Source organism: Clarias gariepinus, chromosome 11, assembly GCF_024256425.1.
Source record: "Clarias gariepinus isolate MV-2021 ecotype Netherlands chromosome 11, CGAR_prim_01v2, whole genome shotgun sequence".
NCBI lineage: Eukaryota > Metazoa > Chordata > Actinopteri > Siluriformes > Clariidae > Clarias > Clarias gariepinus.
The window spans coordinates 2,984,568-3,012,086 of record NC_071110.1 but is presented as its reverse complement, the minus strand read 5'-3'; the positions used below and the strand labels follow the sequence as shown (position 1 = coordinate 3,012,086).

The window sequence follows — 27,519 nt, the reverse complement described above, 5'->3', positions numbered from 1 at the left end:
GTAAAGACTAAAATAAATAAAAATAGACAGCAGACAATAAAAAAAAATCCTAAATAGAGTGAATGTATGTTAAAAGAAAACCATGACGAGATAAGGGCTATATTATAAAAGTCTTTATTTCTGAGGCATTTAGTTATCACAGAATAAATCAAACTAAAACGGCTTTCATTTCAACTTCTCGACGACTGAAATATGAAAGTAAAATACTTTAGCTGTGCACCACCTCAGCTTCCTCTTCTTTTCTGCGTCCTACTTTTCTGATTCCACCAATCAGAAGTGCTCCTGGGGGCCATGTGGCGTAAGATGAGGTGTGTATGACGGACAGATTAGTTTGTAAGCTGAAGGATTTTTAAAATATATATGTATATATGTTTGAGACTTGGGCACAGCTTTGGAAAGTGCAGAGGGGGAAAAAAAAAGAACAATGGATGAGAATCAGGTTACCATGACAACACTGACAGGGTATGGAGGGGCGGGTGATCACAATTGGACGATTTTGAAGTTACAATGATTAATATCAGCCTAAAGCAATTCAACCTAAACATGAAGATATAGCAATAAAGCACAAAAATGTACTTGAAACCCTGCAAGTTGAACGCGTAGCCTTTCTGATCATTCACTGGCTGCTATTATTTATATATGAACCTGAGCGACGCTGAAATAAATATCCGATCCTGAATAAATATCATTGAGATATTGCGTGAGCCGGGGAAGAAAAACATTAAAAACATTAAAATCATCATACATTCTCACTATAATAGACTTCCTCCGTTTCCCTTTGTAAACTCACGATGTGGCGAACGCACGGGACGGAACCCGCCGGGGACGACCCTCCGAGAGCGACGCCGCAAGGTTCGACGTTCCCCTTAGAAAGGCACAAACTATTTCCCAGATAACTTAAATTCCTATTTGAAATAAAATAACAAAATATAACAACCCTCTGATGTGTCTTTCCGTCTCCATGGAAACCAGCTGAACATTCTGAAAGCGCTTGTCCTTTCAGGAGAGACGAGAAACGATCCCGTATCGCACCCAAGGTTCGATTTCTTTTACTTTGTGACCAAATATTTAAGTAGATGTCGGTGCTTGGGTCGTTTTTATTCTTTCTTTCTTTCTCACAATCAAAACTGTAATTCACAACAAGAGAGATCTTACAGCCCCGCTTTAATACTGTTTCTAACACACGTCTCGTCTCGATCGATCACAAGAAGTAGCTGTAAATGTGAGAGAGGAGCCATAAAAAGGTTGTTTAAGAAGTGCAGTATTATTAAATAATTAAAAAATAAGAATAAAAGTTAGCCTTGTCATAACAATAATTAGTTTTAGGTCATACAAGTCGAATTATAAAGTATATAAATGACACTTAAACAGATAAATAATCATGAAAACGGTGATTTAACAGCTGGCTAGTTCCGCACCCACATGCTATGCTAGCTAGTTAAAATTTAGCCTTAAGGATTTAGATTTGAGAAAATGATACGATTATTAGATTCTCCTTTAATACGAAGGTGAAAGTGTAACCTCAACTCAATGTACGTTTTCTGTTTAAACCCAAGTTCATACTAGCATACAGCTAGTTGACACGCTAGCTAGCTTGTTAGAAGCAGAATGTAATCTTACAGCACGTAGCTTATATGAAAGATAACCAGAGCCATCGCTAAAAAAAAAAAAAAAATGTAAACAAGTAATATAACGCTTTAAATTAAAAAAAAAGAAAGAATACATTTAAATACATTATCTTCTTTCAGTTGCAGATTATTTAGCTTTAGAAGGATTTTTTTTTCCTAAAGCACAACTTATTTTGTAGTATATTTAGCTGGATAGGATTTAAATATCTAGATGTGGAAATAAAATAAATACTAAAAGTAATATGCTAGCTAACGAGCTACAGGTAAGAAAGTTTTGTGAAGTAGAGCTTAAACAACGTTAGAGTTAGAGAGATTCTACGCAGTTCTAAGGGATAATACGGTCTGTCATTTATATCATCTTTATAATTTTTTTTTGTTAAATTTTTTTTTTTTACTTGAAGTTAGAAGACAGCCAGCATACAAGTCCAAAAAAGTCCACTTCTGTCCTGTTAGCTCAAGATCACTTTTCTACCCAGCGATAAACAATAAGATAACGGAGACCTGGATTGTAATTTCACTTGGCCATTACAAGGTTATAGAACATTCCACGCTACTAAACTGGCCAATGTTAATCCGATAAGTTAAAATTTACTGAGCATTCACACTAGCAAACAGTGAAAGAAGCGTCTACATTGACATTTTGCCCAATTTTACACAAACTAATAGAATTAAAAGTACTTATAAACACAGCTTTATATATTCCTAAGTTTAATTACAAAATTAAAATATGTTTTAAGCAAAACGGTGATGTCTACCATTTCAAACTGGAACTCGGAACTAGCTGGCTGAATGAGCCACGCCCACAAAAGATAAAACCAACCCCTCCCTTGCTGCTTGCTGATGTGAAAGCAGGATTAGTATTAAAGTCGGTTGTACTGAAATAATGACCTGAACAGTAAGATATTATTTTGAAAATATTAATCCAAATAAAAATCAATATTTTATTACCTAACAAATTTGTAGAATAAATAACTGAGCAACTAAGCTAAATACGGTCAGTTAGATCTAAATTAGTTCGATAAAGTTAGCTACATACTAATTACTCACGATATCAGATAAAGATAGCTGGGTAAAATTAGGAATATAAGGTTAGCTAGAAATAGTCAGACAAATGTGGCTAATATGAAGTTAAATAGATAGAAATTACTCCGATAAATGAGTCCGATAAACATAGTTGGACAAATAAAGTTAGGTAGCTTTCTGTAACTATTTGGTTGTACTGTAGGTGCATAATATTGGCGAAACAGATGAAATTAGGTTGTAGAGGTTAGCTGAACTTGAGTTATACACATCTTTTTATTTGAATGTTTGACAAAAAATTAGCTGGATTAAGTTTTTCTTTTCAGCTTGATGGTCAGCTCGAAAATTAGCCTATAAGCTTGCATATAAATATCTGTTTGTAGTTGCAGGATAAACTAAAGTGAAGCTGACAGGAGAAAGTTAGCTGCAGGTTAGCTGGGTGAATGTTGAAAGAAAAAAAAAAATACTTGGGTAGCTACGTTGTAGGGTTTTTTGATCTACTGTAGATAAAGTTAGTTGGGTGCAGTTTGTTGGGTATTGGGTAAGAGTTAGCTAGCACATGATGAAGCAGACATGTTTCTTTAGAAGTAAAATTTCCTAAGCAACTAGTTTCAGCTATGTTGTTCATTCTGTTGAGAAAACTCTGGGTGTGTTTCTGTTGAAAAGCCAAACCATGGTAAGGGAATTGTGTGTGTGTGTGGTTGTGTGTCTTTGTGTGTGTTAAAAACAGTATTATAAAGCAGGGCGTGTCTCTCTCTCTCTCTGTCCCCCACGGTACCCGAGTCCTGCCATCATCCATGTTGACAGAAAACAAGCAAAGGACAAAAAAGAAAAGAGGAAAAAAAAAAAAAAAAAAAAAAAAATCACTAGAACACGAATAAAAGGGTTCAACTCAGGGATAGCAGAAATCCAAAGCAACTTCATTTTAAATTACATTAAAAATAAACATAGACAAACAATAATAATAATAATAATAATAATAACAATAACAATAACAACAACAACCCCAGACACTGTACAGAAGCAGAACGGTTCTGGTTTGCGTTTCCTGACGTTTCCGGACTCGGAGCATCACAGTCTGTCGTCTCCCCGAGGCGCTTTACTTTGATCCCATAAAATTAAACACTCATTGTTTAAACATCTGTTTTAAGTCCTCTGATAATGTGATCTAAAATACAGGATTAATCCGTCCATTTGCGTTCACGTCACTCACACACACGCTCACACACACGATCCCGTCTCAGTCCCTTCAGTCTCTCTGCGTGTCTCAGACGTCTGTATGAGCGTACGCAATTCCTCCATACGCTCGGGTTTTTTATAAAGCAAGTGGCAGTTCAAACTCTTTAGATCTTTCTCTCTCTCTCTCACACACATTCACACACAATAAAGGAGCGCTCCACACTCCAGTCCTCTCTCTTTCCTCTCTTTTTTTCCCCGTTTCTCCGCTCGACCGCTCTTCACTTGTGCCGCTGCAGGCCTTTCCTCTTCCTCCGCTTAAAAAAGCAACAGCACCTGAAACCAGTCAGAAGGCGCCGATTAGTTTTCTAGAACAGCAGCTTGAACTAGTTTACATTAGCCAACATGCTTACCGTTTCCATGGCAACAACTCGAACAAGATTACATGTAACTATAAACAGATAAAAAGTTTGTCATTGATAAACGTCCGCGTGTAGCTTCCTGTCGTTTCGCTGTGGTCTAAGAGGAATAAACCTTCCAGCACGCACTGATTAAACTCGTCTCTGTCTCCTCAGCACGACTGTTAAAGAGCTCAACGTGTGATGATGATGAATTTAAAACTAAATGCTATTTTTATTCTCATCAAATTATTAAAAATAAAACTACACCATGATACATTTAAATCTACTAGTAGAATCAAAAGCCAAAATATCCGTTATTCAACTTATTACATTTTGTATATTATCTTTCTTCTTAATTCCTTTCTTTCTCTCTCTCCTCCATTATTCTGTCCTTTCATCTATTCTTCTTACTCTATGTTTATTTCTTTCCTTTTTCACTCATTAACATTTTCGTTCTTTGTCTCCTCCTCTCTGCTCTTACGTCCTCCTATTCTTTCTTCCTTCCTTCATATTCCCTCCTCTTTTTTCTTACCCCCTTCATCTTTCTCACGTTCTTCCTTCCTCTAATCTTTCTTTATTCTTTTCTACTCCTCCTTTTGTTTCCATCTTTTCTCTCTTGCTGCATCTTCTGTTCCTTCTCTTTTCTTCATTTCTTTGCATCTTTCTTTCGAATTCTTTTTATTTTTTCTGTCTTTTCTTCCTTCCTTTAAATTTTTTCCTGTTTTAGCCTCTCTTTTCTTTTATCACTCCATTTCTGCTCATCTCTCTTCCCCTTATTTCTCTCTTTCTGCCTCTTCTTTCTTTCCTGCTATTTCTACTTTTTCATTGTTTTATTATAGATATTCTTTCCTCCTCCTTTCTCCTCTTTTTTTTGTTTTCTTCTTTCATCCTCCCTTTTCTTTCTTATTTTTTTAAATCGGCCCATTTAAATCTCTCCTTTCCTCGTCTTTCATTTCTTTCTTTTATTTTCTAATCATTAATATTAAACTACATTTCTAAATATTCTGGTCTTCTTGTTAGTGCGCGGGCGCGCGCGCACACACACACATACACACACACACACACACACACACACACACACACACGTTAGACCTAGTACTGTTTAACCTACAAATACCTCTGTTCTTGAACCTTTCCATCTGTCTAGTGCTGCATTTACAAAGTAATCATTTCTAAAACTGTGTTTCGCTCCATGGGACACGTGGAGTGTGTGTGTGCGCTTACTTAGTTTCGTCTGCGACCTCGACCTCGGCAGGCGCAGTGATGGGAGCGTTCGAGTGTCCCGCTGTGGGGTCGTCTGTGTTCACCTCGCCGTTGGTCGAACTCATGACCTGAAGATTTAAACAAGAAAAAAAACAAACAGGAGACGAGACGATGAGTCTTTACAGACACCTGGTGTATACAGTGCTGGTGTATACAGATCTCAGAGACACGTGTATTATCATCAGACGATACAATAGAAAACAAACTCTCTCTTTTACTTATTAAAAGTACTGCCACTTTTAGTTTCCATTACATAATCTGGACTTCAGCGCCTCCTGCTGGTGTAAAGCAGAATAGAGTCTGTCCTGTACGTTCGGTTAATTAGCAGCAAATTCCCACTTTACTGTTTGATATGGAAAAGTTAGGGAGACACTACGGTGGCAAAAAAAAACTAGGACTGTGCTAATCAAACAATATAACAAGAACAATTTATATACTGACTGTTTAATGTGATGGACTAGTTTATTTTAGAAGATACACTCGAGTCAAGCAGCCGTGTGTAATTATTATTTGATATGGGAAGGTTACAGTAACAAAAACAAACAATGAATAAATAAATAAATAAATTAAGCCCTATGTAGACAGGATTCGTTTTGCCTGCTACAGTACTTTTTCTGTTCATTTTACTTGTGCGTGTTGCTCTGATTTTCTACGCAGACCTCTCAAAAGTTTGCCATCTGCTTCTTGCTATACGGAGTCTTGTAGCGTGTGTATTAGCGCCCTTCCCGCAGACAATCACTTAATCAAATACTGAGGGAAAAACAAGGAAAAATAAATAAATAAAACCTAATAGAAACTCTTTATATTTTTCTGTGGTCGTTTCTTTGTTGTATGGATGTGAGTTTTTTTCTACCTTAGGTTGAGTATGAAAGTTATATTATGGACGTCTGTCCGGTAAACAAATCCATTTCAAATAGGGCTGTAGTGTATGCATGTTCATTTAAGAATGTTTGCTGGATAAAATTTTCTTCGAGCCGAGGTCTAAATTTCATGTTTATGTTAGGATTCAGATCTCTATATATGCAGTCATTACAAGTCTTAAAAAAAAAGCAATTAAAACATTTCCGTAGCGTTTCCATAATATTTGTGGTCAATTTTTAGTAACTACGTTAAACGTGGTCAGTCATAATCAATCTTTAATTGCTCGCTGCTGGTCTGTGAATGAATGTGAAAGGACTGGTTGCTCTGTCATACCGGGCTCTTAGTCTGGGAATTTAACACACCCTCATCTCAGACTGCTGTGGATACGTTTTCCCTAACCACTCGTGTGTTTTATCTCAGTGGCACTTTACATTACTGCTTTTTAATATCGCCACAGTTTCTGAACATATGAGACAAAGTGGTTTAACACTTCCTGCTAAAAAAAAAAATCGATCTGTCCAATCATCTTTCAAGATTTAGATTTCATAGTCTACGTCTCCTTCCTTGGAGTTGGCCGTGCTATTGCTATTGCGCTTTCGTTTCTGTTTTCTTCAAAATTATTGTGTTAATTGGCTCTGTTGAGTGACTCGTTTAGCCACACCTACCTCAAAGGAAATAAAAAGTGCTAGATTACTGGTATATTATTCTTATTCATCAGAAAAGCATCAGAGTCCGAACAGAACCGCCACTCGATCTGGGTCCGGCATTTTGTAAACTACAACAACTGCAAACAACTTCATAAACGAATTGTGGACAAGCGTACTAGGCACAGACTTTTAAATAAAAATATTTTTGTCTCTCATTACCTAAATTAAGTATTAACCCCATGTGATTCGCATCTCATGCCGATGAGATCGCTCGGTGGTGATCACCCGAGCGATCTTCATGGCTCCACTGTGATGTTTGGCACCAGGACGTTGGTAGCGGATCCTTTCGGTGCTGTGGATTTGTGGGATGATACCTCGGTGGCTTGGACTTGTTTGTCTGGTGCATCTCGTGTGATCGATCAGATTATGATTTAAGGGTCAGGTCGGTGACTTTTGCCATAGCGGGCTGTGGTGCACTGGGGTTCCACTGCGGCCAGCACCGCAATAGTTTCGCCTTTTCTGTGGCCTTTGGTCCCTGACGGGTTTTGGTCTATAGTTAATAATCTATAGATTGTCCAGTGTTGACGTGTTGGAATAACATATGACCTTTCAATGGCGTGCTTCCTGCTCGTTCCAACACAGTGAGTCTCATTACGTGCGTCAGAAACTACGATTAGAGACTGAAACATTTTACAGTTCAATGAAAATTACGTGCCCTACTACGTCACTTCTCGACTGCTAAAGCTGTGGCAAACTTTTTCTTATTTTGTCACTAGTCCCACCCACTGTGTATCACATGTCCAATTTGCCTGGTCAACAGACATCTGTAGCTCTCATTAAAACTGTGTGACTTCTTGGTGTTTTGTCATGTCGCGTGGCTGCTGGTGTGAGTGTGGGGTTACAGCAAGGTTACCAGATCAATAAAAAAAGTGAGAGAGAGAGAGAGAGAGAGAACACAACACTAAAAAAAAACACACACACATACACACCCGCAGAAAAGAGGAAGCAGAAAAGGGAAGGACAAAGTGTATGTGTCTGAGGGACACAGAAGCAGACACGCATGTGAGTGAGTGAATAAAGTACAGATTCCATCCTGGCATGTGATCCCAATTACACTTCAGTTTAGTTGTGGGAAAAGCAAGTCCAGCAAACTCGCTCCCAGAGTTTACAGAAGTGAAGGACAGCAGAAGTAGTACAGTCCTGTGTACAAATTATTGCCCCCTCTTTTTAGGAGTAAAGCATCATAAAAATCATTCAATAGTAGCGGGTCTTAGTATTACTACAGTTTTTTTTTTTTTTTTACTGTGTCATCCACCTTTATCAGCAATAACTTGAACTAAGCGTTTCCTGTATGACCGTAGCAGTCTCCTCTCACATGGTTTTCACCTCATTCTTCTTTACGACATTGCTGCAGTTCATCAAGCTTTCGCTCACGCACAGCTCTCTTAATGTCCCGGTCACAGCAATTCAGTTGGGTTTAAGTCTGGACTTTGACTTGGCTGTTCCAAAACCTGTCTAAACAGTTAGATTCAGATCATTGTCCTGTTGCATGACCCCTAGAATACTCTGGTTGACTCAATGACTGCAAGATACCCAGGTCCTGTGGCTGCTAAAACAAGCCCGAATCATCACCCCTCCACCAACTTGTTTGACAGCAGGTATGAGATGTTTTTGTTGAAATGCTCTTTGGTTTACTCCAAACATAGTGCTGAACATTAAGGCCAAACAACTCCACTTTGGTCTCATCTATCCATAGTACATTGTTACAAAAGTCTTGTGGTTTGTTCAGGTGCAGTTCTGCGAACCTCAGGTCGAGCTTCCGTCTTCTTTTAGACAGAAGAGGCCTTCACCTGGCAACCCTTCCAAACAAACTGGACTTGTTCAGTCTTTTTATAATTGTGCCGTCAAGAACCAACATCCAACATGCTCGGTGAGGCCTGTAGGGTCTGAGATGTAGCTCTTGTGTTTTTTTATTTCTTTGAGCATTATATGATCTGCCCTCGGGGTGAACGTGCGGGGATGTCCATTTCTTCAAAGATTAGCGACTATCTTGAATGCACTTGATAATAATCTTTCTCACTGAGGAATTGTTTGGAAATGGTTTTATAGCCCTTTCCAGGTTGATGTGTGCCAACAACTGATTCTCTACAACCACTTCTTATGTCTTTCCCTCTTGGCATTGTGTTAACACACACCTGAATGCTCTAGACCAGCAAACTGACAGAACTTTTACAGAGGTCTGTACATCTGCTGATGATCAATTAATCCAGGCCTGATGATGAGCAGCACCTGGCTGCAACTTAGTCTTACATCCTGTGGTAGCAATAGGGGTACTGAGTATAGCCCACGTTTTTTCTTTTTGGCTTTAGTTTTAATAAATAATAATGGCATGATGACAAAGTGACATGTTTGTTTAAGGTTGTATTTGCCCAATACTGAGACCCACTACAATCAGATTGAGGGGAAACTATCTTTTACACATGACTCTATGGGACGAATAAAGGCTTAATTTAACTTCACTAATTTATTAATCTGAAGAAAAACATTGCAGGAGAAGCATGGCTAAATGTAACTGTCTGTCTGTAGAGTTTGCATGTTCTTTTTGGTTTTCCTCCACCTACTCTGTTTTTTCCCCCCCACAGTTCAAAGACATGCCGTGTAGGCCGGTTGGTGTTTCTACATTACCCTTAAATGTATGATCGGATGTGTGTCTATGCTTGTGCCCGGCAACAGCCCCAGCGTCAATACACTAATAAGTAAAAAAAAAAAAAAAGTGCCCAAATATGCATCAAAAAGTACTAGTTGGTACAGAAGTGTTGTTTTCTAAGAGACCAGTTGAGTCTGTTTTGCTTTGATCGCTGTAATAAATCAGGAATAACGTTTATGAGAACCGGGTGCATGAGCACAAATCATCACAATTTCTTTTAGATGGAAACATACTTTAAAAGCGCCATAAAGAAGCCGTGACAAACAGAGGGAAAGAGTGTCAGAAAGAGAAAGATGCTAAGCAAAGCAGTGCGCATACAAACACAGACACACCTACAGTACATACACACACACTATTTCCCAGTACCTGCACAGAGCCCCCCAGCCTATCAGCGGTGAGATGCGAGCCCAGGAGCTCCCTGTTGGTCACAGGAGTCGGCTGGGATTCACTTCCTTTGGGTTCGGGAGACTGGGAGGAAAAGGGTGTTGGTGGGGGTTGGGGCGTTGGTCATGATCGATGATGTGAGGGTGTAAAAAAAAAAATAAAAAAATCAAATAGGCAGAAAAAGAGGAACATTTCCCATGCAGAAGCAGAGTGCTTTAGCTAATAGAGGACAGAGAAAGGAGGAAGGAGAGTAAAAGAAAAGAGCTCGACATGCAGAGAGGTGTGTGACGTCCTGCTACGCTGATCAGACATGACATTAAAACCACCTGACGAAAACAGCCCGGATTCTTCGAGCTCTGAAAGTTGTGAGGTCGGCCCTTTACGGATCGGACCCACAAACACAGTATTGGATTCAGACCTGGAGAATTTGGAGGTTAAATTAACACCTTAAACTTGCCATGTTCCTCAAAAACATTCTTGAAAAATGTGTGCAGTGTGTCAGAGCGTGTTATCCTGTTTAAAGTTGCCACTGCCATCAGGAAACACCCTTTCCATAAATGGGTGTAAACTTGGTCTGCATCAAAGTTTAGGTGGCTGGTAACAAAATATGAATGGCATGACCCCAAGGTTTTACAGCAGAACATTTCCCAGAGCATCCCACTGCCTGCGCCAACTTTTTCCCATAGTGCATCCTGTTGCAATATCCTCCACGTAAGCCACACACAAACACACCAGCTGTCGACATGATTCATCAGACCAGGGCACCTTCTTCCATCACTCCGTGGTCCAGTTCAGACACCAACTGTAGGGGCTTTTGGTGGAGGACACGGTTCAGCATGGGCACCCTGACCGGTCTCTGCGGCTTCACAAATCCATACGCAACAAACTGCAATTCGCTGCATCTCCTGACTTCTTTCTATCACAGCCAGTGTTCACTTTTTCAGAAACTTGTGCTACACTAGCTCCTCTGCTGAATTAGAGCAGATGACTGAGGAGAAAAGACAAAGTCCACATGTCCATCATTAACCCTTGGTCGCTGATGATCCTGTTGCTGGTTTACCGATTCTCCTTCCTGGGAGCGATTTTGGTAGGTACTGACCAATGCACACTGGCAACATCGAGTTTGGGAGGAGATGCCCTACCTCAGTCATTACAATTTGGCCCTTGTCAAAGTTGCTCAGATCCTTACACTTACCTATTTTTCCTGCTTCCGACACATCAAGGTAAAGAACTGACTGTTCACGTCTGCCTAACGTATTGCACCACTTGACATGTACTACTGTAATGATGTAACCAATGTTATTCACTTCACCTGTTGGTGGTTTTAATGTTACAGCTGATCTGTGTATATGTTCTCTCTCTCTCCAATTCCCTGTAAATGACTTACAAAGAATCTTGACAGGTTTAGTCAGGGGACCAATAAAAACAAAAAAAAGAATGTTTGCGCCGGACGTTGGGTTTTAATGCAAACCAGAGAACAAAATACCAAAAAATTCGAAAACGGCTTTCTATCTTGCGCCACTCGGGAGATCATGGGTTTTCAGTGAAATAAGTTTGGGAGGGATGTACGTTTTCCTCCCCCATCAATCAAAGTGACACCAGCCAATCACAGGCATCTTGCATTTTGATTATAATTTACCAAATTGCCACGGAGGTGCCAACACCTCCGCTATTAAGAAAATCTCAGCAGGCGGTGCCAAGAAACAGAATTCTGGCACAAAAATACCCCCGAGTGCATGCCAACAACAAGAGCGCAAACGAGTAGGATTTTACAGTCCTCAGTGATACACGTACGTAATAAATCGCTTTCCAAATATATTGTGTTTACTGTACGTATCTTATGTCATGTCATTTACTGAATTATTTGTAAATATTTGTAGCTCTGAACATCTGTACAGTAAGACTAATGAATTATAAAATGACTAAATGCATTTTAAAAAATTAAATAGAAAGCTCTAACCCGCTTTAGATAACTGTGTGAACAAGCAGGAACTTACAGCGCAACTTGTTCGCTGCAGCAGAACCAATTAACGTGTAAAGATCTGATAGATGTTGCGGCCAATCACGATCCTTATTTTTCAAATGAAGACAGCTCATTAAGAAAGGAAACGTTTTTCAGACTTTTATGGGTTTTATTTTATTTTTATTATGAACCATCTGTGTTGAGTATTTCTTTAAAGATGCTTGAATGCTAGACAGAGAGGCGTGCCTTTACTCTCAGCTTCAAGATCAAAGCAGACATCTGTTTCAAGTATTTAAACTAAAATAAGACCTGTTTAGTGATGAACCTAACATCACTTTTAACTGATGTCTGATTTACAACTGTAAAAATCACTAATCTGTAACGGTTAAGCATTTAAAATCTGTTTTAGTGGGATGTTATGTAGCTGGACCTTCACAATGTTTTACTTAGAAATTTCTGACGCGCCGTGATTGGTCGCCTCACAGTGAGGTTCTTACTTATGGAAAAAAAAAGGAAGACTTATGGAACTACTTAATAAAAATAAAATCTGTGTATAATCTTTCATAATCTTCCATAATTTAAGTGCTGACAGCTCCAAAATTATTGGCACCTTTTGTAGAAACAAGGGGGTAGATGTTAAACACGATGATGCCTTACGATGGTTGTGATCCTTAAATAACACCACAGAGTCTTCCGCTGTACTTTCTGATGAATGTTTGATGTTTTCGCAGTATTTAAATCTAGGTGGAGAGAATTTAAGAGTTTTTACAATTTCATGGCATAAAACACCCATTTAGGGGAAAAAGATGGTGAAGATGAAATGAAAAGAAAAATTTATTATTATTATTATTATTATCATTATTATTAACCCTTAGAATTAGATCGGTACCGAGACCCACTAAAAACAGCATTGGTCAATGACCAATTCAGAACAAACAAACAAATAAATAAATTGCTTTATACAGCTGTATAAGACTTGAAAAATGATGTCGCAATAATCTCAAACTCACCAAATGCTCAAAAAGATGTCCTCTTCCTGTTTTTTTATGTATTTAAAGTTTGATTCTACTTATATTTTCTGTATCAGATAGGCTAATTAAACAGACATTATTTTTTCTTCTTCCTATTCTTACTAAGGGTGCCAATATTTCTAGAGCTGATCATCTAAAATGAAACTATCTGCATTTTCCTGATTGTGTGTTTGAGTGACGCTGATAAGTAATCTTAGCTGCCATAAATTAGAGACTACAGTTGTGAGGTAGGTGAGTGAGTGAGTGTGTGTGTGTGTGTGTGTGTGTGTGTGTGTGTGTGTGTGTGTTCACCTGGTTTTTGGTCTGCTGCTGTGCTTTGTCTCTGCTGCCGGTCTGGAGCGGTGTGTCAGTGGGAATGGGTCCTATCGGAGTCGGCTGAAGAGAAATAAACGTGATTTATTGTGATAAATACACAGTCTAATCAGGCTGTAACAGTTCTACAAGTCAGGATTAATGTATTTTCGGGGTTATTTTTTAATTTAAAAAAAAAATATGACAGACATTTCGAAAGAAAACACACACACAGTATATATATATAAATCTTCTAGGAGGAAAAGGTATTAACATCACTCGCGGTAATGCCCATATGTTAAAGAACTCCAAGTAAGGAAGCAAACGCAAAGGAAAAGTATTATTAAAGTAGTATAGTCATATTATTCTGACAATTCCTTGCACTTTTAACTATGTACATAGCATAAATTTCTTCTTCGGTCCATACCAGAGTTTTCCCGACCCAGTCATACTCGTAGTCGAAGACGTAACCGTTCCTGTCAAAGAGGTCCGTGAAGAGTTTGCGTAAGTAGTCATAATCCGGTTTCTCGAAGAAGTCCAGTCTCCGGACGTAGCGCAGGTACGTGGCCATCTCTTCTGCAACACACAGCCAGTTAATTGCTAATAAAACCAACACTTGTGTATTAGACATGTAACAAAGGCTTCGATGGAAAATAACTGGCTGTGCCTTTATACAAGCCCTAAGACTCGGTCCTTTTAGTGTCGGTGAAATAGTGGTTATTTCAGAGCCCTAAAACCCTACAACACTCAATATCGTTTCTATGGCATGTGGTCATTCACAGGAAAATGTACAAAGAATTCTTCAAATAAACAGATTTAAAATGTGTGTAATTAATGATGCATATCTAACACTGATGTAAGGAGGCTCCAGTATCAGCACTTTGCTGAGGTCAGAAGTAAAGCTGTAATTCACTTTTAAGAAGTTTACTTAAATCCTTCGCACAGAAAAAGTTTAAAAAGGCATTAAATTAATTTTTTTATTAATTCAGTAAAGCAATGCGATTCTTTTGTGTGGCACAAAAAAATACCTTTTTTTAAAAATTTATAAACGTTTGCATTGGAAGCGTTAAAATGTTGTAGTTCCTCTATAATCCTCCAGATGGCGTGCTCTAAACTATTTTGAATTATAACAATCAGAAATTTTTTTTTTTTATTAAATTGGGATATTTATATAATCGTGATACTTACAGAATAGACATACAAAATGAATCAGCACCTGGGTATCATGATAATATTACATCGGGACACCATTGGTGATTCACATTCCTATCACAAACCAAGTTATTCTGTCTTTAAAAACTTTGCTCATACATCTATGGGGGTGCGTTTACTTCCGACATGTCTTTGATAATGGATAAGAAAAGGGAGAAAAACTAAAACTGCAAACTATAACAGCGTGACTTCAATAAAATGTTTTATTTCATACTTAAAGTAACTTTTAATTCCAGGAGTTAATTTATGGACAGGATCTGTATAAGAGGTGATAATGGAGGGTAAAAAAAGAAAAAAATGGATTCAGATGGATCACACGACTAATATTGACGAAAAACAAGTAAGTCCTTCTTGGACAAACCTGGGAAGCTCTCGCAGAGCACCTCGATCGCAGTCGCTCTTTTGGTGTCTCCTATTTTCTGATAGCGCTCCTTCAGCGTGTCGGCCTGGAAGATGCAGAGACACAGAGACAAGAGGAAAAAGTAATTTAAAAAAAGGGGACAGCCGGTTAATTGGGTTCTTAACAGTCCTGAATTAATCTACAAGCAACAATGTCAGAAAAAAAACAAAAAACAAAAAAAAAAAAAACACTTTGTTGAACTAGGTCAGCCGACACACTGGCTGTAGATCTGGTGGTGACTCTGACCGAGATACTTCGCCGTGACATTAACACACACACACACACACACACACACACACACATACACACACACACACACATACACACATATTACTCAGGAGGGGAAAAAAAAAGCCCACATGGGTTAAGAAAAAAAAATCCATTTTTGTTCAGAAACAAAACATATATAAATGTTAAAACAAATATTTAAATAGTGATTAATTTCAGACTACAGTTGAACCTTGGATTACGAGTATAATTCGTACCAGAAGTGGGCTTGTATTCCAAAACACTCAAAAAACAAATAAAATTTTCTTATAAAAAATAATGGAAACTTAAATTATTCGTTCCACAGCCCAAAAGCCTTACACAATTACCCTTCCATCACTCTTTATACACACACATGCGCACACAACGGTTTTATCATCCAAATAAACAAGAAATCTCTCTAATGACACTCGATTGAGCGACACACGAACGGAATCACTGCTGTAAAGTAAAAATAAAACAAATTAACTTACACTTTAGCTTTGAAAAAAACCGCGACAGAGCAGAGTTTCTGTGTAGAGCAGTGTGTGGGTGGACAATGACGTGCGTGCACACAGACACAAAGAGCAGCCTTGAGTAGAGAGACAAAATTGATCTTTAACCTCTCTAATGAGACTTGCTTTTGCTTTACACACACGCATACGGACACAAAATAAAATATGTTTTACACACACGGTCACAGTGTTATAGTAAACAAAACACGCGTGCACAGTTGTTTACCAGTGAGAGACGCGCACTAAGACCCAGCAGGGGAGACGATTATGCACAATTCCGCAGCACAAGAGAGAAAAAACATCGGCTCAGTTGTGATCACGTGAGGCTCGGCATCAAAACAAGAAGCGCATACGTGATACATGATACTCGATACTCATAAACCAAGACTTGCTCGTTTTCCAAGTCAAAATTTATTAAAAATCTTTGCTCGTCTTGCGGAAACTGCGTTACTCGTAATCCGAAGTTTCACTGTAAACCTTTATTTCTTTTCCATTTTTCTGCTAAATCCATCTGCACCCTTGTCTCTGACTACTCCGAGATAATAAATAAAAATAAATAAATGACTAGGCCTTTATTTTCGAGTCATCACAGTACCTTTAGTCCCTGCCAGGGCAGACTGCCTCGCAGGAAATACATGAACATGTGACCGAGCGCCTCCAGGTCGTCCCGCCTGCTCTGTTCTTTGCCCAGGTGTGTGTTGATGCTCATGTAGCGCGCCGTGCCCGTCAGGCTCTTGTGTTCCCGGTACGGGATGTGTTTTTTGGTCTCGGGATCGATGTACTCTTTGGCCAGGCCGAAGTCAATGATGTGGATGGTGTGCTGCCGTTTGCTGCCCGGCCGGCCCACGAGGAAGTTCTCGGGCTTCACGTCTCTGTAGATCAGACTGCGTGTGTGGACGTACTCCATCCGAGTTATCTGTAAGAGAAGAGGTTAAGAAGCACACCATGTGCATTTTTGAGTATCTTTAAAGATATCACATCATCGTATACAGTACAGTGCAAAAGCCTTGACCTCCGCTCATATCATCATACAGTGACACCTCTGCATACGGACTCATGAATTTTTGCCTCGAGAACAGAAATTTCGCAACAAATTCGCCCTCAGTGTACAAAACATTTTAAGCAAATGAACGATCGAAACGAGCCAAAAGCCGGCCAAGTTGCATGTACCTCCAGGAGCTGTTCAAAATGACCAAAAAAAGATTTTTTTGTGCAAGACTTAGTGAAGACAGCACCATGGGTTGCAAAAATGTTATCAAAGACGGTAGCAAGAAGAAAAAGGAGACGTTTTCAGATTGGTTCTTTAAGCAGCTAGTGCCAAGAGGAATCATTAATTAAGGTTAAATGTCCATTAATTTCAGATTTTACTTTTCTTACTTTACTTTTTTACTTTTCGTTTTGAATGTTTTTATATGCAAAAAATATTATTATAGTGTTGGAAATCAGTAATATTGGTAATATTTCTGCATGGCTGGAACGGATTATCTGCATTTACATTATTTCCTGTGAGACATTGTGTTTCACAATACGAACTTTCACCCTTGAGAACTCGCCTCCGGAAGGGATTAAATTCGTACGCCGAGCTACCACGCTATTTTGTTTGAAAGACTTTCTTGTATTTTTACTGCAATACTGCGAAACAGTTCTCCAGGCTTCCTGAAGGACCTTTCCATCTCCTGTTGTTTCCAGTCCAACTTTTGCACAGTACTATATGTGTGAGTGTGCTACAGTCTTCACCAGCTGAATGGCGATCATGAGCACGGTCTTGAGAGAGAAGGTTCGGTCACACAGGTCGAACAGATCCTCCAGACTTGGCCCGAGCAGCTCCAGCACCATCGCGTTGTACTTTCCACATGGACCAAAGTAATACACCTGAGGGACGCCCTCTGTAAACACACACACAGACGTTTATAAAGTAAACAAACACTGACACACACACAGGCATGTTTATACAGTAAACAAACACTCACACACACAGGCTTAAGCCAATAAACATCTCACTCTCACTTTAATTAGTTTAATCTGTAAGACTTTATTCAGCAGTGTTGCGTTTCTACTTCTGTCTGATCAGAAAGCACAGAGACGTGCGTATCAACCGCGAGTCTCGCCCAGGCGCGAGCTGTGACCTGTCTCTGGTCTTATCACACCGAGCGTAAGACGAACACGGCAGACAAGACACAGGAGACACGTGCACTGATTAACATGAGGATGTGGAGGACGTGTTGATATCACTAAAGCAGACCGATTCTCATGTCTACAACACACATACATACACACACACTTTCACAGAAACACATATACAGAAAGAGAGAACACTTCATGTTTTCTTCAAGTGTTACACTCAAACAGCCTGATGGAGTTTTATTTTAATCAACCATGTCTTCTTGTTTTTATTATTCCAGTTAATGTTGAAAAATGGAAAAAAAAAAAAAAAAAAAAAGAGTGAAATAAGGAAACTAGAAACTATAAAAAAAAAAAAAAAAAAAAAAAAAGATGGCACACAAAAATGTACAGAGATATAAACAGACTTGATTGAGGAAATTGAAGGGGGGAAAAGATTCAAATAGAACAAAAATGTTTTTTTTTTAAAAAAAAGAAAAAGAAAAGGCCAATAAAAAAAGAGCAACCAAGCAAACAAGAAAAATAAAAGAAAACGAAGGGAGGGGGGCAAAAATCCAAAATACAAGAAAGCAATGAAAATAAAATAAAAAACTGAGCATTAAAGAAAGAGCTATTAAAGAAAATAAATAAATCAATAAAAGAATGGACAAAAATTAAGCTTAAAAAAGGCAAACAAGAAAAAAAAAATTGAGAGGTTTGAAGAACAGAAAGCCAAAACAAAAATAAGAAAAAAAAGAACAGAAAAACAAAGAAACAAAGCTAGAATTAAAGAAATAGAAAATAAATGCAAGAAAAGAAAGCTACAAAACAAGCAGGACCAAAATAAAAACAAAAGAAAATGAGAAAGAAAGAAAAGACACAAACTCCAAAAATAAAGCCAAAATAAAAGTAAAGGAAAATGAAAGAGAAAAGAATCCCTAAAAATAAAAAGCCAAAAAAGTAAGAAAGCTAGAAAGAAAAACAAAAAGGAAAAAGCAAGAAATTAAAAAAATGCCTTTTTTTTTTAAATAGCTAGAATTGAAGCAGTACAGTATAAAAGAAAGAAAGAGAAAAGAAACAGGACAGACTGCGAAAAGGAAAATAACTAAAGGATAAAGAAAAAAATAAATATTAAAATGATATGCAATATAATAAATATAAAAATAGGACAGTAAACTTTTATAATCGAGTTTATGTGACAGGCTGATTCTATAAAGCAATGCATGCTGGGAGAAAGGGTCCCTCGCTCACCTGAGGTACCGAGCTGTTTGTAAAAGCGATACTCCAGATGGAGCTGCGGCGCTCGCGATTTAATCGGCTCCTGTTCAGGGGAAAGGAAAGGAAAAAATCTTTACTGTAGAATTATTAGCCACGGACGTTTATTTTAAAACAGCATTTTATATTAAATAATGAATATATTAAAATGTGTCTAAAATTATATTGTCCTTTAAGAACAGAATCAATCCAATTTATCCACTTTTAATTTGTCTTAGCATCATCTGTAAACAACAATAAAAAAATTCCTAATGTTGCTACGGTTTAAATTTATTTTAGTATAAATTTACAAACCAAGTTTAAAAAGAAACCAAAATGCCAACAGAAAATAGTATTAAGACAATTTATCACAATACCAACATTATATTATACGCTCTAGAAACAAACTTTTTTACAATAAACGTCACACTGCTTCGGGACACGGTAGGATATTCTCAGCGATGCAGCAGTTTCTATTATTTATTTGTTTTTATATTAGACATATATTTGGCTTATATTTACCTCAAAGAATAACAATAAATGTATAATCATTTTTATGGCTCAATCTTAAACTATTAAATTTTTTCTTTGTTTGTTTAAAACTTTTGTACACAACAGATCACAAAAAAAAGCATGTTAAAAAAAAATAAATAAAAATTTACAGACAATTTTCAGACATTTTTTTTTTTTTTTGCAAAAGCCGGACTTTCACGAATCATGTAACTCGTTATAACATCTGGGGCACAAACGCAACAGGATTAAAAGTAAGACTCAAGTGAACAGTAACAGATTCTGCAATAACGAAAAAGACTCAGAGTGGCGAGAACATTTAAAAATAAACAGAGATCATGTAATTTTTTATGCATTTTTGCTTAAAAATCAGTCCCAAACGCCAGCCTGAGCGGTCCGATCCCACAAAAAAGCCAATGTGTTTACGGTCATGAGAGCTCTCCAGCTTCATAGTTTCTGTTTTTGAGCGCGGACCAGCTCGTAGCCATTAGCTTAGCATCGCACTGGATCCAGCGTCTTGAGAACACCAGGCAAAAAGATGTTTTCAGTTAGATAGGCGAGAACTAATTTGTGACATCACCTGGTTTGTGCACAGAGTAAACTATAATACATCTTATATTGTGTCTCAAATCTTTTAGGCATTGTGTATAGATATATATACACATGTATACATGCATATAGTCATATAATTACAATATCTATATTATTGTCACCTCTCCAGTAAACATCTATTTAATACGTTATGCTAATTTCTAACTTCTTTGTTAAAAAATATAGAAATTTATAGAAAGTTTCCTTACAGATACTAATAATGGTCCAATACTGTGCTCTTTTCCACATAAAAGATCCTTACTCGCTCTCTTATCAATATCAGCGCCTATAACGCTTTATCCCGTGTGTACCAGGTTGTTGGGGGAGTGAATATACTCTTAGAGTTTTACACATTTTTTATCTCAGTTTACTCAACTCCCAAAATTACTATCCGCCGTCTTTAAGCTTCAAATAACATTTTAAAGTTTTTTTTAAATAAAACGAGCCATTTGTAATCTGATTAATCGATTTAACAATCAACAGATTCATCGATTATCAAAACAGTCGTTAGCTGCAGCTATAGCACCATCCGTAATTTGATTAATCAATTAAACAATCAACAGATTCATGGATTTTCCAAAAAAGTCGTTAGTTGCAGCCCAATTGCCATCCGCAATCCGATTAATCGCTTGACTAATCGATGGGTTAATTGATTATCAAGCTAGTCGTTAGGTGCAGCCATAGCACCACCTGTAATTCGAATCATTTCAATTGGTTGATTTCCAAAATAATTCTCAGTCGCAGCACCAATGCTGTCAGCAATCCGATTAATCATTTCAATGATCCAGAGATTAATGGATTACCATAATGGTAATTAGTTGCAGGCCTAATGGCTTCCACTTAAACTTAGGAAACATAAAAACAGATGAACAGAGCTAAATAAGCACCTTCCTTTGGACATTCCTGATTCGATTAATACTCAGCAACAAACACGATCGAGAGTGGTACGGTACGGACACATCTTTACAAAAGAAAAAAAGAAATTTATATTACACATTTCAAACATTTCTTACCAGTTTTATGGCTACGTATTCGTTGGTGTAAAGATTCTTCCCGAGCCGCAGTTCACCGAAATTCCCGCAGCCGATCTTCTTACCCACGCGGAAGTTCGGCCCGACCATGAGCACGCCCGAACTGGGCGCCGAGGTGCGACCGGTATGACCGGACCTGCTCCCTCCAGTCTTAGACATCTTTTTCCCCTCTTCCACTTCCCCTTTCCCTCCTCCACCTCCACCTCCACCACCACCTCCTCCTCCTCCTCCTCTCTTATCAAAATCCATAAGCTTGTGATACCCCGGCCTCTCCACGGTTACTCCGCTGCCATACAAACCACACAGCCACCAAAACGTCAAGCACGACAGGGGAGGGAGGGGGGGTTGAAGGGGGAGGGGTCAGAGAGAGATAAAGGAGAGGTAGATCCCGAGTAAGAAGAGAAAAACGCTCAAGATGGAGGGTGTTTAAGCGGCTGTACGAGTGCGATCATGAAATATAACCATCCAGTTCAAGAACGAAAGATTTCCCCCGAAGGAAGTTTCAAAACAGCATCATTTTTGTTTCCCTCCGGGATACGATCCTAGCTACTGGATGAGAGACGAGGCCCGGTCGAGGGTCCCATCCTCATCGCCCCCTCCTTGTGATTGGTTGGAACTGCGTCGCTCATTCCTCGGGTTTAGTCCGGCAATGGTTTATCAGCATCTATATGAGAAAACAGATCAATGTTTTATTATTCATTTATTCTTTTAAAGCAGGATTTAAATTACATTGTGGCATGGTCCTTTTTGTGGATTTATTTATAAAATAATTTAAAAAAATGGAAAAGAAAAAAAAGTTAGGCTCGAGTCATTTACAGAGGACAAACCAGATTCTCTCTCCACGTGCAAAGCTTGTTAGCTTTAATTATACACCCTGAAAACTTTTCACACTTTGCTGAAATGATGAAGAACCATTTCCACTCGAGGTAGAGTACTTAATTATTTCCCTCCAACAGCTTATTCCGAAGCACTTTATTCCCCATACACAGCAATTTCACAAGACGCTTGAAAATATATATTTTTGTTTTATTCATCATGTTCTTTATCCACATGTACACTGCTGCAGGACGTCCATAAAACCTGATAAAGTTACGGCTTTAACCCTCTCTCTCTTACAGATCGCCGACACTGGAGACTCCTTCAGTAATCACTCCGCTGTACAACACAGGTGCTGTTACAAAAAAATTAATCGATATCCTCAGACCGATCAGAATCCAGAATTAAAACAGGATTGTGGTATCATTTTGGAAAAGAGTTAAGGTTTTAAGAGAACAGATCGAAAGTAGTTTCTTATCCGCTTCTCGTCTCTCTCTCTCTCTCTCTAGCGAAAGCGTAAAAATACAGAAAAAAAAATCAAATAAATCTTTAGAAATTCGAAGAACAAAACTTAAACAAATGAGCATTTTGTGCCTGATCAGCACAAACACTTCATTACTGAAATGGCAGCGAGGAGCGAAAAACTCGAATGGAAACCCAGAGGCAGGGTTGTGATCCAGTCAGTCTTGCTGCTTATTAACACAAAAGCTTTCTGACGGTTATAAATCAAAAAAAAATATTAACACTGAAGCAGTTTATAAAAAACAGGGTTTCTGGCTGGGGTCGTAAAAAAAAAAAAAAAAAAAAAAAGTAAAGTTTGTTTATAAACTTTAAAGTGCAGCCACTGTTGGAGTATCTGATCACAACATCGGATCAATAATAGGGAGAACGGACAGAATTTTTTCTGAGCAGATAATAATAATCATGATAATAATAACAGTTCACTAGTTTTTCAGTTAAAACGTTTTAACTGGTTTTTCTTCTTTAGAAACAAAACCTATTAAAGGACCATGTTTTAAGTTTGGGTAAAGTCACAGGAAGCACAAGACTCGATACGAGAGCCATGGATTTAATCAATAATCTGTAAGTTAATACTGTAGATGTTATTCATTGTGTCGACAAATCAGATTTCTATTTACACTTGTTTAGCCAAGTAATATCGTCTATAAACAATAATCTAAAACTTTGGCAGAAAACATTACATTTGCATATTTTGCACAATGTGGAGGTTTAACTTTTTACATTACTCTGCACATTGTCTCTAATGTCTAGACATAGTTTTTATACCCCAGTTCCACTTCACTTCTATTTTATTTTATTACCTGTACATAAATGTCTGTACATAAAAGGTTTTTCTCAAGCACTAAAGTACTTCTAAAATTACTTATTTCATATTTTATATACTAAATTTTTAGGTCATCAGTGGCCGTATATACATTTCACTTCATATCATAATGTGTATGTTTAATGTGTATGTCAAATTCTCATATTTTTTGCTAAATAATCCCTGATGATTCCTTATTTAAGTTCATGAAAGGTTGCTGAATTTTCTGCCACCTACTGGACTGGAGTGTGGAACAGAAGATTTGCAGATTAGCAGGGAAAAACAAACACACATATTTTTCAAGTTATTGCTTTGTACAAGACATGATATTTGCACATTAAACAAGATCTCTGCAAACTGGGCCAGGGGTAGCTCAGTGGTTAAGGCATTGGACTACGGTTCGGAAGATCCCAGGTTCAAACCCCACAACCACCAAGTTGCCACTGTTGGGCCCTTGAGCAAGGCCCTTAACCCTCAACTGCTCAGATGTGTAAAGAGATAAAAATGTAAGTCGCTCTGGATAAGAGCGTCTGCCAAATCCAAATGTAAATTGAAAATCGCAACGCCCAAAAACTTAATCGAGTTAAATCAATCAGTCTATTTCTGACTAGCGGCTTCAGACGCTACATTGTGATATAAACCTCGCTTGGATTTTTAATGTTCTTTCAGTTTAGTGTCAATGCGATTAAAAATTCAAACAATCCCTTACGGGATTAAAGAGAATCCTGAAATGAAGATAAATTAATTTTATAAATATTTTTAGTTTCACAAAGACAGAAATATTGACAGCCTCGATTTTAGATGATGTGTAGTTTTTTCTTCTTCCTCACACCAGGGACATTTTAACACCCAAAGACAGTGGCTTCAATTTATACACATCTGTTCATCCGTTCATTTGATACCATTGTGTTAAGTTAAAGCACCGAAAAGTTGATTTCATAAGCGTAAGTCAGTAAGGATGAGAATCACCAGTAACCAGGCGATATAATATCACGATACCCAGGTGATGATTTGATTAAAATTGCGATTCTCTAGGTATCACGATTTTATAAATATCCTACATTTTTTTCTGATTTTGTTACAATTTTAAGACCTTGAAGATTTAAAGTTGCGTCACTTGAAAATGTTATACTGTTATAGCTCTATTTAACAGCTTCAAAAGTGAGTAATTTAATATCGCTTGTTCCTTATAACATTAGCTTTCTTACCTAAAAACCGAGCGCAGCATTTAAACACTACAAACTAACTTCAAATAGAAGAGTTCAACTTGAGACAAAAAGCCACAATGTTACTGAGCAGCGCGTATCTCTGTCCCTTGCAATAACGTTATTATTTCTAAACAAACTCAGTGAATAATTTAATCCGACCACACGGGATGAAAATGTGTAAATAGTTCAGAGTAGGATTATTAAGAAACTGCAGCATTTTACCTCCTCAAACATCTCCAAAGTCTCAATACTCCACCTGATATGGAGTGTGTGGGTGAGCGGCCTCATGGTTTCTAACGCGTGCGATTTTCAACTAATTAGCACTTGTGGTGTTTTGAGACTGGTGTAAGCGTGTGTAAAGGGTTTTGAGACTAATCTGTTTACAAAGTTTTGGGTGAAAAAGACTGATCAGAGGCTAAATGATTGATCAGAAGCTAACGCAGGATTTTTGAAGAAGTAACATCATAAAAGGAGTTGAGGTAGTGTGGCGGCACACGAAACATCACACGAAAGAATCGCGATTAATAGCTGAATAGGTTTTTTTTTTTTTTCCCCTTGTTTGGGAGAGTCAGCTTCCCGTACGAGTAACACGACAAGATTATATAAGTTCATGTCATCATAATAAAAAACAAACTTAACGTCAATGGGGAAAAACATACATGCTTGTAACGTGCAATAATTTTGGCTTTTGCAGCATTTATTTAGTTAATTTACTATTTATTAAAAGTTAAATGTTCTCAAATCAGTGACAATAATTATATTAAGCAATATATGATTTGAATTTGATATGAATTTTTTAAAAGCCACAGTTACTTAAAAATAATAAGCAGCTCATGAACCTGAGGTCTTGAAGTGATTTTGTTGGTTCATATATATATATATATATACATACACACACATACATACATACACACACATAAATACATATACAGTAATATATATACACACACACAAACCTATTTCAATAATTTTCAGAATATTACTTTTCACCATTTACTTATTTGTTTAATTAATTTAAAAGATAAAACTGATTTGCTTAAGGCGGCACAGTGGTGTAGTGGTTGGCACTGTCGCCTTGTCCCTCTAGGGTCTGGGTTCGATTCCCGGCCAGGCTCGATTGTCTCTGTGTGTGTCGAGGGTGCATGTTCTCCCTGTTCTTGGTGGGTTTACTCCGGGTACTCCGGTTTCCTCCCACAGTCCAACGACATGTAGGTTAGGCTAACTGATGTTCCCAAAATGCTTGTAGTGTCAGTGTGTGTATGTGTGTGTGCGCCCTGCGATGGATTGGCACCCTGTCCATGGTGTACCCCACCTCGTACCCCAAGTCTCCAGAGTGTGTGAATGATTTCCCTCAAATTAATTAACGACACAGGCCTTGTTTTTGTGATAGCATTTTTTTTAAAGCCATAATTACTTAAAATCAATAAGCAGCCCCTGAAACAGAAGTCTTGAACAAATTTTCTTTGCTAATTACAAAAAAAAAAAAAATTAATTAAATTAAATTATTTAAAAAAAAAAAAAAAAAAATTACAGTAATAATCTGGGGGGGGAAAACTAAACATGTCCTGACATGAAGTAACAAAAAAAAAAAGTTTATGATGCCATCTTAATATCAAACAAATTGCTTACTCAAGATTAATTATCGAATGTTATTTGTTTACCTGGTTATATTTATTTATATATTTTTAAATTCTAATTTAATATTAATGAAGTATCTTATATAAGACATTTAGCCATGAGGCTAGTTGAGACTCAGAGCCGGTTAGCAACTCTCACACGCAAACACACAAATAACAGCGAATTTAACCTCCAGTAAATATTCTACAGCGAGTTCAACAACATATTTTCATTTTTTAACAAATAAAAACATTTAAAATATATAATAAATCCAACTTACTACAAGCTATCCGACACAGTCTTAGCAGCTAAACACTTAGCAAAACATTGCAGCTTTATACATTTATATAAAAAAACATTGTTGTGATTTCGAATAAAAGTATATCTTTCAATCCAAAAACACGCTGATTGTTTTATATTTAATTTTTGGATATATTTTAATGTCAGCACAACTCACTTTGTATTGATATGTGGCCCACGGATTTTAAACTAGCAAAGTTCAAACTAGCATTATTTTTTATGCTACCCGTTTTCCACGAAACCCGCCTTTTACCAGGGGATTGGCTAGTATCAAAACTCGTGAAGAGACTATCCAATGAAAACGCAGACCGCCGAGAGTACTACCCAATCCTATCTCAGAAGGAGGGCCTTGTCGGAATACGGATAGGGAAAAGAATAAAGCCTACCTGGGCAACAGAAAGCAAAAATGGCAGCTGGAGACGTTTGGAAAATTATCAAAACTTCGAACAAATAAGAACATACCGTCTGTTTTAATGCCACACGCGTTATCTTGTTATTGTTAGCTAAATATAAAGCTTGTAGAGTCTATCTTGGACTATTACACTCTTCAATACCGGGCAACTCCTTAAATCCGATCGATGCAAAAAAAAAAAAAAAAGATCATTCTCGGATTAAAATCTAAGGCTCATCCACCAAGTAAAAGCATTAAACAAGACATCAGACAGTCTTTTACCTAATTTCGTGTGTTAGAAGTTTGTAACCGGTCCCTTTTGTGACGTTTTTAACGCCCAATTCCTTGAAGCCATTTTCATTTTCTTCGCACTGACGGTCGCCTCTGGGCTGCCAGCGCCAGAGTTCTTACGCAGCCTCCCACTCGGGTTAGCGGCCTACGCTGGAAGAATAGTGTAGTGTGGCTTTGTGAATCGCACTTCCACTCCGCGTAAAGCTACGTGAGATTTCTCTATAGTGAAGTTAAAAGGGACATAAACATAAAAAGCCAATTTAGAACATTGTGTACTTTTATAAGTGATCATATTTTCATTCAAATCAGACAAATGACTGTGCTAAAATATATATTCTAAC

The 27,519-nt window shown here is 37.7% G+C and overlaps 1 protein-coding gene across 4 annotated transcripts; it reads right to left on the bottom strand.

The window, feature by feature from the left end:
• Positions 1 to 98: 98 nt before the first annotated feature.
• LOC128532898 (casein kinase I) lies at positions 99 to 27,307 on the bottom strand. Of its 4 annotated transcripts, XM_053507026.1 has the most exons (11): positions 27,170 to 27,307; positions 21,214 to 21,895; positions 19,097 to 19,166; positions 17,483 to 17,631; positions 16,341 to 16,661; positions 14,946 to 15,030; positions 13,800 to 13,948; positions 13,373 to 13,456; positions 10,070 to 10,171; positions 5,450 to 5,556; positions 99 to 4,160 (listed from the first exon to the last, which is right to left on the bottom strand). In XM_053507026.1, the coding sequence occupies exons 2-11, from the start codon at positions 21,478 to 21,480 to the stop codon at positions 4,106 to 4,108; spliced, it is 1,389 nt and encodes a 462-aa protein (XP_053363001.1). In that variant the 5' UTR covers positions 21,481 to 21,895; positions 27,170 to 27,307; the 3' UTR covers positions 99 to 4,105. The 4 variants fall into 4 exon arrangements, with proteins under 4 accessions (XP_053363001.1, XP_053362998.1, XP_053363000.1 ...); XM_053507023.1 differs by lacking the exon at positions 10,070 to 10,171; XM_053507025.1 differs by lacking the exon at positions 10,070 to 10,171 and having other exon boundaries at positions 13,800 to 13,945.
• Between the last annotated feature and the right edge of the window lie 212 nt (positions 27,308 to 27,519).